Below are 14,829 nucleotides of genomic sequence, written 5' to 3'. Positions count from 1 at the left end.
ATCCTTGACACCGCTTCCAGTCACTACCTGACCAGGGCTCGGCCAATTTCAAAAGATTTCTCCCACCCTCACCATAGTCTGTTCTCCCTGCTGCCCTCTGATCAAAGGTTCAACAGCTTCAACTGCAGAACAACCAGATTCCACAACAGCTTCATCCCTCATGCCATAAGACTATTAAACTCACATTAATCCTTTTATTGTATGTATTATATTAATTAATTTATTTTATTTTATTTTTTGAGCTTTGCAACTAAATTTCACTCAATATGTACATGTTAAATGGACAGATGGATGACAATAAAAAGTCTATGTCTCACTGAAACATTGATCCATTTCACTTATTCTTTGAAAAATGCATTGCACATAGAGTGAAAAACTATTCTTTTCCATCCATCCATTTTCTAACACCTTTGTCCCTAGTGGGGTCAGGAGGGGTGCTGGTGCCTATCTCCAGTGAGACATTTCAGGCAAGAGGCGGGGTTCACCCTGGACAGGTCGCAGGGCAACACAGAGACAGACAGGACAAACAACCATCAACCATGCACACACACACTAACACCTAAGGAGATGTTAGACTCAGAGAGACCGATTTACCTGGCAGTCATGTTTTTGGATTGTGGGAGGAAGCCGGAGTACCCGGAGAGAACCCATCATGCACAGGGAGAACATGCAAACTCCAGACTCCTTGCCGGAAATCGAACCCGGGAACTTCTTGCTGCAAGGCAACAGTGCTACCAACTGTGCCACTGTGTTTTCTTTTAATATTCATAAATATCTTGCATTATTATACAGCAAATGAAAATGAAAAATTCAGGCAAGAATAGACCAGTCAGGACCAGACTCATAAAGAAATATCTTTAATGTCGAGATGTTATGTTATGATGTTATGGACTACACAATCATGGGGAAGACCGATGATTTGACAGCTTTTCAGCAGACGCTGACGTCCTTCACTAGGAGAATAAGCTACAAAATGTCATTTCTAAGGATGTTGGCTGTTCAGTGTGCAGCAAATTACTGGAAACTAGAGTATAAGGAAAAGTGTGTCAGAATAAGTTGAATAAGTGCTCACTTGAAAGGATTGTGCAGTTAATTCTATTCAAATGTTTGTGTGAGATGCCTAAGGCGTGGAGCACAGCTGCAGTCAGAGCTTCAAAGGCACATGAATCCAGGACATGGGCTACAGCTGTCACATTCCTTATGGTAGCCACTCCTGAAGCATCTTACCTGGGCTGAGGACCACAAGAACTGGGATATTGCTCAGATGTGTAAAGTCTTCTCAGATGAAATTAAAAATTGCATTTCATCTGGAAATGCCAAGGTCTGGAGGAAGACTGGATAGGAACAGAATCCATGTTGCTTGAAGTCCAGTGTGAAGTTTCTACAGTCAGTGAAGGTCTGGAGCTTTATGTCATCTGCTGCTTTTGGTATGTTGGGTTTTATCAAGTCAAGAGTAAGTTCAGCCTTCTACCAGCAATCTATGACACCCTCTGCTGACAAGGTTTATAGAGTTTTCATTTTCCAGCAGAATTTGTCAACGGGCCAACACTGCTAAAAGTACCATGTTAATCACCGTGGTAACACCAGAAAACTGGTCTGATCTAATATAGAATCTATGGGCTGTTGTCAAGAAGAAATGACAGACACCAGAACCGACAGCAGTAGCAGCAGATTGGTGAAGGTTGCTACCAAGGTAACCTGGGCTTGTTGCACACCTCAGCAGAACCACAGGCTGATGCCTCCATGCCTCGCTGCATTAACGCAGTCATACACGCAAAAGAACCCGAATCCCAACAATTGAGAGCATATGCTGTACAGTACATGGTGGGTCCTTTTCAACAACCCCACATTTCAGTATTTAAAAATATTATTTTCATTGGTCTTTATCTCGCTTTGTAAGTGGTACAAAGCAAATTTTCAAATTTCTAGACAAAATAATTTTTGGTTTTATTAGCTATAAGCCACAATCATCAAAATTAACAAATGCTTAAAGGGTTTCACTTTGTCAGTAAGGATTCAAAACTATAGATGTGTTTCACATACTAATTGAATTAAAGAAAGAACTTTAATAAAAGTCTTACTTCTTCCTGCTTATTATGATACACATGCATGAATGTAACTCACATTACACCTTCCGAAGCGACTGTAGCGGCGGCCACTCTCTGTCACGCTGTAGATGTAGATGAAGTTGTCATGAGAGCCTACAGCTAAAAAACGTCCGTCTGAAGACACAAGAAGCCATTACTTCAGCTAAAGGGGACTTCCACTGTTTTTCACGTTATTCCTCCTTTCTTCAATTATGTACAGAGAAGAAAATGAAAAAAACAAACTAAAAAAAACCACAGACTTAATTAAATGTGTGTTTATATTCTATCGTTTTTTTCCTCAAAAGCGATTTTTTTAGTTTTCTATTTTAAAAAAAATACATGTTCAAAAATCACACAGAAAAGTCATCAATTTAATTTTGTGTTGAATTTTGAGGAAAGAGATTTAATTTAATACAATTTGGAATAAGACAGTGGAAAAAATAAAGAGCTGTGAATATTTTCCAGATGCACAGAAAGTACTGAAACATTGTGATATGTATTACATTCTTTAAAAAAAAAAAGTGTAATTTCTGCAGATGGCATACCTGGTGAATATCTCATGACTGATAGCTGTTCATTCCCATCTATAAATTCAGAAATCACCTCCTTGGTTACCAAGTCGAGGACCACCCACCTGTCAGTGTTACAAGGCAGACGGTCAGGGATCTGCCAGTTTAAACATGCACTGCTGCTGCCTTATGCTAACTAATCCAAGGTGAAGCTCTTTTTGTTACATTGTACAAAAAGAGCAATTGTACTGCAACACACTCCACATTTATTGACAGTGGAATGTGCCACATTTATTGACACACTCCACATTTTTTGACAGCTTGATAAAGGTGTGTAAAACACCTTCAACTAAATGAATGAATGACAAATATAATTTAGAATTCACGTCTCAGTACACTCCTTCTGTAGACAGGTGCCTGAGGCTGCAGCCCTGCAGGGTGTCGCCCTTTTGTTAAATAAATTACACTGCCTGGCCAAAAGAAAGTTGCCAAATGGATGTAACTAAGCAAATAGGTACAAGCCTCCTATTGGATAGTTGCTGCATGTTTCAGCTGACAACAAGTTATTTAGCCCCAACTGGTGCAATGAGTTGCTTCTCATTTTTGGTTGTGGAAAAGATGTCAGTCCGTTTGAGAAGGGTCAAATCATTGGCATGCATCAAACAGAGAAATATCTAAGGAATTTTCAGAAAATACTAAAATTGGGTTGAGAACTGTCCAGCGCATTATTGAAAACTGGACCCATGGTCTTTGAGGAAGAAATGTGGCCAGAAAAAAATCCTTAATGATTGTGATCGTTCCCCCAGGATTGGGAATCAAACCACAGACAGCTGAGCTTAGGACTAATAGCCTCCATAGAGCGACTGCTCTACTTCGAACTCTGCACTGTCCCTATTGCAGCTATTTTAGATGATTTTCATGTGAACAGCAGAACTTTGCTGCATAATTATTATTTTGTATTTGTGTTGCATTACCTTCCTGTGCTGAGGCCAACAGACACAACCGATCCACTGGGGCAGAAATCAGCACACAACCCATACTCCTGTCAGTGACAAACACATCCATTTAATCTTTGTTGGATAAATGCAGTTTGTCTGTAAAAGCAAAATTGGGACATTTTCTAGACTGCAGCAAAACCTTCAGTCTGCATATCTTTCTGTTTTGAGCTTTACTTACACAAAGCTTTATTTGATTATATTTTTGTAAGGATCTTATCTCAGGACGCTTCATTAGCTTTAAAAGAATAACTAAATAAAAAGAGCCCAATTTTCAATGTGTTTTTGCTCTGGCACAAACTGATCAGCTAACTTCCTTTCAATAGAGTCCTCATCTATAATCAATAGAGGTGACACTGTTAAAGAGTCCAGCTGAAATCCCTTCACCAGTCAAGTCTGTTTGCTATAAAGCAAACATTTATACCCCTAAAACTGTTTGAACAACTCCTGCAACAAAGATTGCAACCAAATCAGTCTTCTTTTTTTGGAATAATCAAGCATATCTTTGTTATGTTACTTAGATTAAATAGTGTTAAAGTCTCCAGACGGCCAGAGAACACAGGAAGCACAAGAACATCGTTCTAAAGAGTATTGAAGCACAGAGCTCAGCTAGCTCAGGAATAATCACTTATATATCTAATTTTATGAAACCCTAACAAATTTATGCTCACCTCCATATGCTCAGCACTTGTTGTGCCTCACATAGGACCCTAGCATTCTATTAATTAATTCAGCTACTGATCATTTGTCCATATGGGGGCGCTCACAGACTGTGCATAGAGCATTGAATTGTGAGAAAAAGTAAACAAATTTAGCATAAAGTAAATAACTCCAAATGAACTAATTAAATCTAAACATGCAGGCCAATTTCAATTCAATTACATGCATTCCAGTTCAACCAGATATTCCAGAAAATCTGCAGATTAATAAGATGCCCTATAAAAAAATCCTTCGTTCTGCATGAGTTTAAAAAACAGAGCTAAAGTCTAGAAGTGATTCTTACCTCGAGGGTGATACACCAGTCCAGGTTGTGTTCCTCTGTGTTCCACAAACACACCTGCCTGTCATGGCTACAGGAGAGGAAGATGTTCTGAGAGGGGTGAGTAGCAAGACCCCACATCTCATCTAAATGACCCTGAGACACACAGAGAGAGAGAAAGGCTGAAAATTAAAATTTCTTCCCTCCTGCTGCAGTAACAGCTGATCTGAACTGCTTGGTCCATTTACCTCAAGTATGCAAACAGAGCAAAAGGAAAAGGCAGATTATGAGCATACCTGAACTATGGCAACAAACCCATCAGAGAAAGATCCTCTGAGGATTGCATTTCGGGTTGTACCAACCAAAAGTCCCTCATCATCCACAACTGCAACAGTGCGGACAGCCCCAAACTTTTCTGGAATCTGGACATAACGTCCCAGTTAGTTCCAACATTCCAGGCATTTCCCTCCCATGAGGAGGATGCTTCACACACCTGATGTAACACAGACACACGCAGCTGCAGATCACCTCACACTCTCTCTCCGGAGCCAGGTCAGCGCTCCAGCGGATGATCTTGCGGTCCTTTCCCCCTCCGCTGAGCAGAGCTCCACACTTCAGGATGCACAGGGTAAACACACTGCCTTCGTGTGCTTTGATTGGTCGCACAATCTGGTAGGTTTCTGTTTGGAAAGCAAAGTGGGAAAGGAAAAGGTCAGGTCAAAGCTACATGGATTATTTTATACAGTTCATATTATGCTATGACTTTAAATAACATAATATATATAAAGAATGAAATCACCGTGACTTTAGGATACTAATATCAAACTGAATTTGGTAAGGTTCACTTGCATCTTTTAGTTTTCAAGATTAGCAGACAAGGTTTTATAGCCAGAACTTTTTTGTTAGCATGTTAACACACTGACCTTTGGCCCCTTTACCAAGTGTTTTGGTATCTGCAGCAGACTTCACCCATGGCAGGATGTTGCCTTCAGAGTCTCCGGTCAGAACATCTCCAGTTAGGCTGAACACAAAGCAGTGGATGAACTTGGGCTTCTTGTATTTCTGTAAATAAGAAAAAAAATACTTTTAAAAGCAACAATTTGACTGAGAGTTGATTTTATTTTACTTTGCCAAAGACAATGACAATTAGAGCTTTTTGTTTAATTTCTCCCCTCAAAGTCAGAAGTTTCCTATGCCTCATCTTAGGAAAGCCCAAAAGATGATGTCATGACTGTAGGCTTCTGATAGGTTACTGCATAGCATTTCAGGTAAATAAAGCTACACCTGTGGCCAGAGTTCAAACTAACTGTCTACTGGTGTGGCATTGTAACAAAATGAAACCAAATTGGCCAGAAATGTGGTCTTCCACGAGTCTGCTTCTCCCAGATGTCTGCAGATGTTCATCTCTTGGAGACGTGTCCTGTGGTGTGATGACACCAAAGTTCATGACCATGTAGGTCCAACATTACACTGAGAGAAAAAGCAGGAAGCTCAGTTGTAAAGTTTTGCTATAGGAGGGACTGGTGCACTTCACAAAAGAGATGGCTTTGTATGTAAATAGTATTGCTGTCAATTGATAAGAAGTTTTTTTTTCGACTGCGTGGCCATCCACCCCACCAACACAGTCGTGAAGTACGCGGACGACACAACAGTAGTGGGTCTCATTTCAGACAACAACGAGACCCACTACAGAGAGGAGATTCTGCAGCTCACTCAGTGGTGTTCAGCCAACAACTTGGTGCTGAACACAGGGAAGACCAAGGAGGTCATTGTGGATTACAGAAGGTCCAGGAGGACGGATCACACTCCCCTTCTCATAGATGGAGAAGTGGTGGAACGTGTGGACAACATCAAGTTCCTGGGCCTCCACATCACGTCTGACCTCTCCTGGAACACAAACACCTCCCACCTGGTGAAGAAAGCACAACAAAGGCTCTTCTTCCTCAGGAAACTGAGACGGGCTGGACTTTCCTCACGGCTGCTCGTGAACTTTTACAGGGCGATGATCGAGAGCATCCTCTGCCTCAACATGACTGTGTGGTATGGTAGCTGCACAGCACTGGAGAGGAAACAACTGACACGGGTGGTGAGAACAGCACAAGGCATTGTGGGATGCCCCCTCCCAGACCTGGACTCCATTTACACAGACCGGGTCAAGAAGAGAGCTGGATCCATAGCCATGGATTCCAGCCACCCGGGCCACAGACTGTTTGTGCCGCTGCCATCAGGCAAGCGGTACAGGAATATATGGACTACAACAAACAGACTGAGAAACAGTTTCTTCCCCACAGCCGTCAGAGCCATTACTCCCTGCCGTCCCCCCCTCCCACACATATCATAACCTCGCAGTCACACATACATATCCCCCACCCCCACACAGCCATATTGTTCTGCACTTTGCACTGTCACATTATCTGTACTTTGCCATAATTGGACCTGCTGCTTCTTCTTTGGTGTGGTTGAGTGCCTTTAGTTAATTTAGTTGTATATATTGTTATTATTATTATTGTGTGTTTGCTTATTTATACTGTATATATTTGACCTTTTGCACGGGAGCTGCAATGGAAATTTCGTTGAATTCTGTTCAATGACAATAAATGCTATCTATCTTTTTAATCAGATTAATCACACTCTAGTGCTGTGATTAATCTCAAAACCTAGCTTTATAAGCTTGATATATAAATATACAGGCAGAGTAGTTCTTACAGGAGTTGTGCAGAGGGGAAGCCCCAGTAATGTTTCTCACAGTACTCAACAGCAACTAAGGGAAACATACTCAGTTTCCCTTAGTGCACATGTAGTAGCACACTTATGAATTTTGTTGTCCTTGTGACAATGACAATAAAGATTTATCTTATCTTATCTTATCTTATCTTATGGTGCACAGAGTGAACACACTGCCTCAGTGCACATGCTACATGTAGTAACATGTGCACTAAGATCTAAACACGACAAGTTGACAGTGTCATTTAATGTCAGACGGTGATAAAAAAGTTACCATACATTTTTATACAGGCTTGAAGTTTTGTATTATTGTCCTTGTTGATGAAATGAATCTGTTCAAAATGGTCCTGATGTGTCATACATCCTCTTTTAGACATGAATAATGTTTGCCTTTAATTTTCAGTTCCCTTGAAAGGGGTTTCCCACTTCCCCATTCAGGCTCAAAATGAGGAAGCTGCAAACAAGATGAAAGCTCTCACTCATCACCAACCACTAACACAGAAAACCTGTCAGGACGACGTGACCGGAGACAAGCGGAAATCTGAGCCTTACTCCGAAGATGCCTTGTTTCTTGGTGAACTGCCCTGCACTGAGTGTCCAGAAGTAGACGTGGGATTTCCCACAGGTGATGATGTTGTTACTGTCACTGGGGTTGAAGTCCACATCAAACACAGCCTCATTGGTCGTCTGCACACAGGAACACAGGCAGGTTCAGCTCAAGTACAGCAGAGGGACACTGAGGGTCGGTCAAGTCTTCACAGAGTGAAATGCAGCAAAATCAAACATCAAGCATACAAGTTTGGTGATGAGATCTGTACTGTAAATGTGGAGTTTCCTAAACTTTGGTCAGATCAAAGTAAAACCTGCCACCTTTGAATGAAAGCCAAAAAACATGTTTAGAGTTCACCACTAGCAAAAAAGTGAAGTTGGAAAAACCTTAAACATGCAGAAAAATTGGCCCTAATGGCCACTGACGTCAAACACAGAATTACTGTAGCGGGGGTTCTTGTCAGACGAGGCCAAATCAGAACTTTTTGACCAGTGGGGGAAGTGATGGAAATCCAGTACATCATGTTGATAAGACTAAACCCACTGTGAAACATGGTGGTGGCAGTTTTCTACTCCCATTTGATTTCTTATAAAAGGGAGTAGAAAATTTATCAGGTTTACTTATAACACAGCAATGGAGGTACAGCAATGGCCTACAGTATAGTATATTAATGTGTTAGAATGGCCTATTCAAAGCTCAAAACTTCAATAATATTGAGAATTTGTAGTAGGATGTTCTCCATCTAGTCTGATGTAATTATTTTGCAGAAGGGTGGGCAGTCTGTGGATATGCAAAGCTGGTAGAGTCAGAACAGACCTGCAGATGTAACTAAAGAAATGCCCAATAAAAAACATGCATGCATGTGGTTGTTATGTGACAATGTGAGAGATTTTAAGGGTCTGAATAATTTTGAGAAGAGCACAAAAAAGCAGTTAAGGTTATAAAGAAAAGCTTATAAAGAAAATAACAGTAGAGATTGCAGTAAAGTGCCACACAAAAAGCCTCATTCATGCAGGGAAGAATGTGGTGACGAAATGAGAGCGGGTGGACGTTTGCCGTCTCTCTGTGCTGTAACTCAAAGGACGGGTCCAGTGTTGGAGTGCAGTCACAGGCAGGGAGACTCTTTTAGATCATGTACATTTTTCAACACCAAACTATAAACACACACATATTCACACAAAGAATTTGCTAAATATTTATAGAGTTGCCATGACAGCAATGCAGAAAAATGACTCCCAAGAAAATTGAGTAGTTTGGGGCAAAAAGCCCATTTAAACAGAGCAGAGCCCCCTCTCCATCAGCAGGCTGCAATATGCCATCACCCTCATCTCTCTGGAGACGGAGGTAATTTATAAAGCACCAACACATTCCAATCACTTTATTTTACATGGCACAAAACTTTGCGACTCGTTCAGATTCTGTCTGAAGATGGACGGATGTCAGAGTTTAACATCCTAAAGTGATTCAAACATTACATGGGATGGTTGCCAACATGGGTGTGAATTTTATGTCATTGAAACCCATATGATACATACTGTATTTCAACTGACAGAACACTTAACATGTTCATTACCCTGGTTTGTTCTGCGTAAAAAGATCTCAAATTCATTCATGCCAAACTGGATAAATGCCAGGGTGGAATTCAAGAAATCACTTGACAGGCTGCAGAGAAAGAGCCTGCACAGATGAAGAAGTTTGTTGACCTGAGTCACACCTTGATAAACAAAACCATTATAAACAATAAGATAATAGAAAAGAAGAACTTAAATAAGAGGTGATGTAATTCTCGTGAGATGGCTTATTTCCTTTCTGCATTGTGAGGACAAATTGAACTGCCCAAAGTGTGCTTCGTTTTGCATTTCTGCAAGTGTCTCTTAAATGTTTGGCTTTACAAGTGTGATATGAGATTCTGCAGTCTGAGACGATAAAAAAAGGATTTGGAGAAAAAAAAGCAATGACTGAACTAAACAAATACTTTGCAAGGATATTCAGTTTGATCAGGTTAATGTTGCTTACCAGCAGTGGCGGTTCTAGACCAGATGTACTTAGGGACCAGTTTTATTTTAATGGGGGCACAGAACAAAAGAACAAAACAAAAACAGTATAATATTTCATTGTTTGATAAATGAAGCCAAAGAGCCACTTCCGGCTCCAGAGTTTCAGACTTCCTGATCTAGCAGATGAAAATTGTGATCTTATCTTGGTACGGCTCAAGCTAAAACTGCAACACCTTAATGTTCATTATTAATACACAAATTATTGTAAAATGTAAAGGATGAATTAGTTATGGTTTCTGTACCAGTGCATTTCATCATATGGCATGTATTTAGTATTATCGCTTCATGCTTGGCCCATGCTTATCAACTGCTATTTTATCTTCAGCAAGTAAAGGTATATGTAATTTAGGACCTGAAAAACAACCAAACTTGGTAAGTAACAAGAAAAAAAAAGATCGTAAGGAAATATGGAAACCTAGAATAAAAAGTAACAACTAAACATTGTGTTTAGTGTGATCCTTCCAAAACAAGCTCCTAGAGTTAGAAAGATATTCTCAGGGGTTAGAGAGCGAGATCTAAAAGTGGTTATCCAATTTTTGGCAGATGATTCTCTAACTTACTCGCCCTTAAGAAAGAGTGGACATGTTTGGATGAGTTGCTGCAGTGACTCTGAGATATCAAAGCCTGGACTGGTGGAAAATGAAACTTAACTTCACCGTGTTCTTTGCTTACCTTAATCTCTGCGTGCTTGGTCCCCTTGGTGCAATCCCACACAGACAGTATGTGTTCATTAGAGTCATCAATCACACAAAGGAAAGTTCCAGAGTCCTAAATTGTTGATTCAAAACAAGAAAATACATCATAAGTATGAAACGGTTTCAAGATCACAAACATGCCTGAAAACTCAGATTTGAATTTATTCCTCTTTTGACTTTTGTAAATATTGGTTTGTGTGTTTTTCAAAAGTTGTGTTTGTATATGTGTATTCATCTGTTTGAACAAATCCTGAGTTTGTCCAACTTTTTAGCTGAGATCTGGCACAAGCAAAGATTCAGAAATATCCTGTCCTTTTCTGGGGGAACATGTAGATGTTGGAGAGCAAATACTCTGCAGAAATCTCTGTCACATAATATATTAATATATTTTTTACTATTGCTGTTTTTTGCCACAGTCAATTTATCTTTGATTAATTTCACCCCACACATCACTCATATGACAACGAGGACATTCTTTGTGCTATGCTTAGTTTTCATTCCAATAGGATGAAAACTGTCACCATGCAGAATTGGGGTTCAATCCCATCAGGTCTGGTTGATCAAAGATGTTCTTTTTTATTTTACACACATAGCTTAGTTTTACACAAATTTTATTTTATAATGCAGCTTTTTAGAGCCTTCCCACTGTTGGAGTGGAGATCATTGTGACTTGAACATTTCTAAGTAGCTCACTGTCTGAAAAGTGTGGGCAGACTAGGTTCTCTACAGTCAGACTCAAGACTAGTACAAGAAGAACTCGACAGAATTGCATCAGTGTAGCAAAAATGCTTCACTGATGCATTTTTACTAGACTGTATCAAATTCTGACACTCAAAGCATGATCTTTTCATATATCTTTGGATGTTAAAAGTACAGTAGATATTGATATTTTGTTCAAACAAATAAAATGATCCTCGTTTTTATACAACTAATCCTCTGCTAACTCACACTCACACATTGACTTGGTCTCTGCCACACTAACTCAAACTATTTTGCAGCAGCAATAGTGTTGTTGTTTGTTTTTCTTTGTATTTTTTGTTAAATATGTTTTGATATTCACCTTATGCCATAATTAAAATGTCTAATTCCATTGGCAAGAAGTGCAAACTTTCAGGCTTCCTATTTTCCTCCCATTGCCATGGCGAATTATGGATTAATGAAGACGTCTACACGCTTGCTCATGTTCAACTCCAAAGTAATTTGACACAGAACATTTCACCAGTTAAAGGACATTTCTTTTACTCATATACAGTATATCATGCAATCCTGATCAACATGACAACATCAAGACATTAGTCTGAGCAAATTCAAAGTAAAGAGCAGTTTACAGTTACAATGTAAACTAAAACAACTTACAGCAATGGAGAATGCCAACGATCCCATTCCCACTCCCCTCTGGAAGGTTCCAAGCCCTATTTGCTGCAGAGTGACTAGGGTAGTAGAGTCCCATATATGAACACATGCCTGCATTGGCTAAAATAAAACATAAAAACATATCATCTACAGAGCAGAACAGATCAGATCAAACTTTATTGTCCCCTAAGGAGCAATTTGCTTTTCAGACAGCAAGGACAATCACAGATAAATACATAACATAAGGGAAAAAAATATACACCACGCAGCATCCATATAGCATAAAGAACAATTATATTTATTTTATTTAAGGCAAAAATTTATTCAAATTCCCATGTATGATATATTACTAAATGTTCCTGATTGCTAGACACAGGCTCAAGAGCACAGAGAGGAAAGGCGAGTAGAAGGGCAGCATGTTTCTTCCTTGCATAGGAAGGAAGTGTTTGAAGCAGATCACAGCACTGACACAGGACAATGCAACATCAGCCATGACAGGGTTGCTATTGGTCAGTGATGATTTCGGCAGACATACAAAGACCTCATCTGTTCAACAAACATGCAGAACGTATCTGATGTCCACTCCGGTGCATACAGTAACTAAGCCTCATGATATATTTCTGTTATTCCAGATAAATTTTTAGGAGTCATTATAAAGTCTGCACCTGCTGGATTTCACAATTTTGAAATGTACCAATTAATTAAATGTATTGTTTTCATTCATGTGTTGTTTTCAGCATCATCCAATCTTACTGCAACAGCAGTCGTTACCTTTCCATCTTTATCCACGCCGGCTGTCTGTCCAGATGCCACTCGAACATTGTCAGGATGAACAGCAAGACTGCAGAAAAGCAGTTTATTTCAAAACTTTTAGAAAAGAATCCAGAGGAGAAGAGAGAACAAAAGTAATTGCATGTAGTGACTCGTGTCTGTATAATAACATGTTTTCACCACAATGAAAACATGTTATTATACAGATAAATTGTATAGTTTGTGTCACGTATTTGAGAATGTTCGTCATAGAGCGGATCTCACACACTGCTGATAATTGGTGGCTCTGCTCTATGGGGCTCTAGATGGGACAAAGCACCTGTCACCATCATTACAAATGGATTGGAAACTTTAGCATCAAGAACGCATCAGTGAAAGCAATAATAGGACGTAGTGTGCCATATTATTGCACAGTTGATTCTGATGAAGTATTGGACAGTTTATATTCTTAAATTAATTGCACCGCCAACAGGGATAAATTAAAACTTGATGAGGACAATCCTCAGTCAGAAGCTCTGATATCCAACCAGATCACTGATGTGGTTGTTCATCATAATCCACATCAGTTTTTAATGTCAGAATGAATTCTCAAGCTGTTCAGGCTGCAGAAAGTTTCTGCTTTACAGAAAAACTCCTTAACCTTCAACATGCTGCTCTCCACAGCGCATGTCTTGTGACCAAATTTGAATTGAAAGACAATAAGAGATGCATCATCCAAGAGCTATTTTACAGCTGAGAGCAAACACTCTCATATATTAGTTTTATTATTACATCACACAATCATAACACGCCAAGCCCAAACAGGCTTACAGGAAACCTCATCTAAATAAAGAAATAGAATGCAGTTCATAAGCTGAAGGTCATATGAGTTAACAATCATTCTGCTGTTGTGAGGCTATCTGAAGATCATGAAGCCAATGATCGCAAAAATTCTAAATCATTTTAGAGCCTGACAAAGATCAGATTATCTCTATCATTCCTTGAAATATGAAAAACTAGGACTGAAAGAGGACGAACTTCCCTTTCTCATGATGACAGCAATGCTTGTCTGCACATCCACTTATTATTATTATAGGGAGATTATCTTAGTAAAGTGATTTAACAGCTTGTTTAGATTTTTTTCCCTCCAACTTCACTAAAACCAAATAATAATCTGCTGCTTGTTCTCAAACAAATAGATTAGATCACAAATCTGTACAAATAGTTTCAGATCTGGAAGAAACATTTTTTACAGCCTATTTTTATGTCATCCCCTGGCACTCTGTTAGTACTTCAATAAGGTCATAAAGAGAATAACCAGTGTGATAACACATTTAGAAGCAATCTATATTTTCAGCATTTCAGTCTTTCTTCAGAGAACAGGACTGACTCCTTGTCCAGGGTAAATGCTGCCTGGCTAAGCAAGACAATGACGCTACCGGTCAGCTGCCGTCGCAGGTCATCTAGCATGCAGACCATGCTGTTGGAAATGGTTTCCAATGGTCTGACATGACACTCGGGTGCCAGGAGTTCAGAGGCATCCATCATGCAGTTCCACCGGGAACTGATCACAGTGAAGTGGTTATCAGTGTGGGATGTGGCTAAAGGTCATCCACTTCTCTGCCTTTCTGTGACTCTGCCAGTCTCTCTGTATCTCTGTTGAAACTAGCTGTTGAAACTGAAACTCTAAGCTCAGCAATCTGAGAATGTTCACCTGTAAAGGTTATAGTGCAATTAAGGTTCATCCTGAAACTTCGCCTAAATCAAGCCAAGCATTCTTTGCTTCTTGTGAGAAATACATGCTGTCAACATGGAAGAACACAGAATATCACTCCGTGTCAAGTCAAATGAAGAGAACAAAGTTTTTCTTGATCATACGCAGAGGATTGTTTAGTTTTACTGACCATCGGACAGAGTCGGTGTGTTTGCGGTAGTGGCGCTGCATGCGGTTCTTGATGTGATAGAGCACAATGACACAAGCAATGAAGTAAACCGCTTCACCAGATGGAAGGAAGAATAAGTTAGCACGGCAGTCCCGTCCCCGGTAACCGTAGCTACGGACAGGGTTAAGGTGGGAACACTTACATTTTGCAATGCAACAATACATATGAAAAACCATTCACATATTTA

At 39.8% G+C, this 14,829-nt stretch overlaps 1 protein-coding gene across 2 annotated transcripts in view; it reads right to left on the bottom strand.

The window, feature by feature from the left end:
• The window catches only part of eml3 (echinoderm microtubule associated protein like 3), a 52,480-nt gene that overhangs the window by 2,309 nt on the left and 35,342 nt on the right, over positions 1 to 14,829 (bottom strand). For both annotated transcript variants that reach the window (XM_023346594.1, XM_023346595.1), the window contains 12 exons: positions 14,604 to 14,753; positions 12,721 to 12,790; positions 11,953 to 12,069; positions 10,574 to 10,669; positions 7,847 to 7,981; positions 5,494 to 5,632; positions 5,099 to 5,250; positions 4,867 to 4,992; positions 4,595 to 4,726; positions 3,571 to 3,638; positions 2,633 to 2,721; positions 2,125 to 2,222 (listed from right to left, as the gene is read on the bottom strand). In XM_023346594.1, coding sequence (XP_023202362.1) covers positions 2,125 to 2,222; positions 2,633 to 2,721; positions 3,571 to 3,638; positions 4,595 to 4,726; positions 4,867 to 4,992; positions 5,099 to 5,250; positions 5,494 to 5,632; positions 7,847 to 7,981; positions 10,574 to 10,669; positions 11,953 to 12,069; positions 12,721 to 12,790; positions 14,604 to 14,753 — 1,372 coding nt within the window. The remainder of the gene's footprint in view (positions 1 to 2,124; positions 2,223 to 2,632; positions 2,722 to 3,570; positions 3,639 to 4,594; positions 4,727 to 4,866; positions 4,993 to 5,098; positions 5,251 to 5,493; positions 5,633 to 7,846; positions 7,982 to 10,573; positions 10,670 to 11,952; positions 12,070 to 12,720; positions 12,791 to 14,603; positions 14,754 to 14,829) is intronic.

Source organism: Xiphophorus maculatus, chromosome 14 (genome assembly GCF_002775205.1).
Source record: "Xiphophorus maculatus strain JP 163 A chromosome 14, X_maculatus-5.0-male, whole genome shotgun sequence".
In the NCBI taxonomy this organism is placed as follows: domain Eukaryota; kingdom Metazoa; phylum Chordata; class Actinopteri; order Cyprinodontiformes; family Poeciliidae; genus Xiphophorus; species Xiphophorus maculatus.
This window is presented reverse-complemented; position numbering and strand designations above follow the sequence as displayed.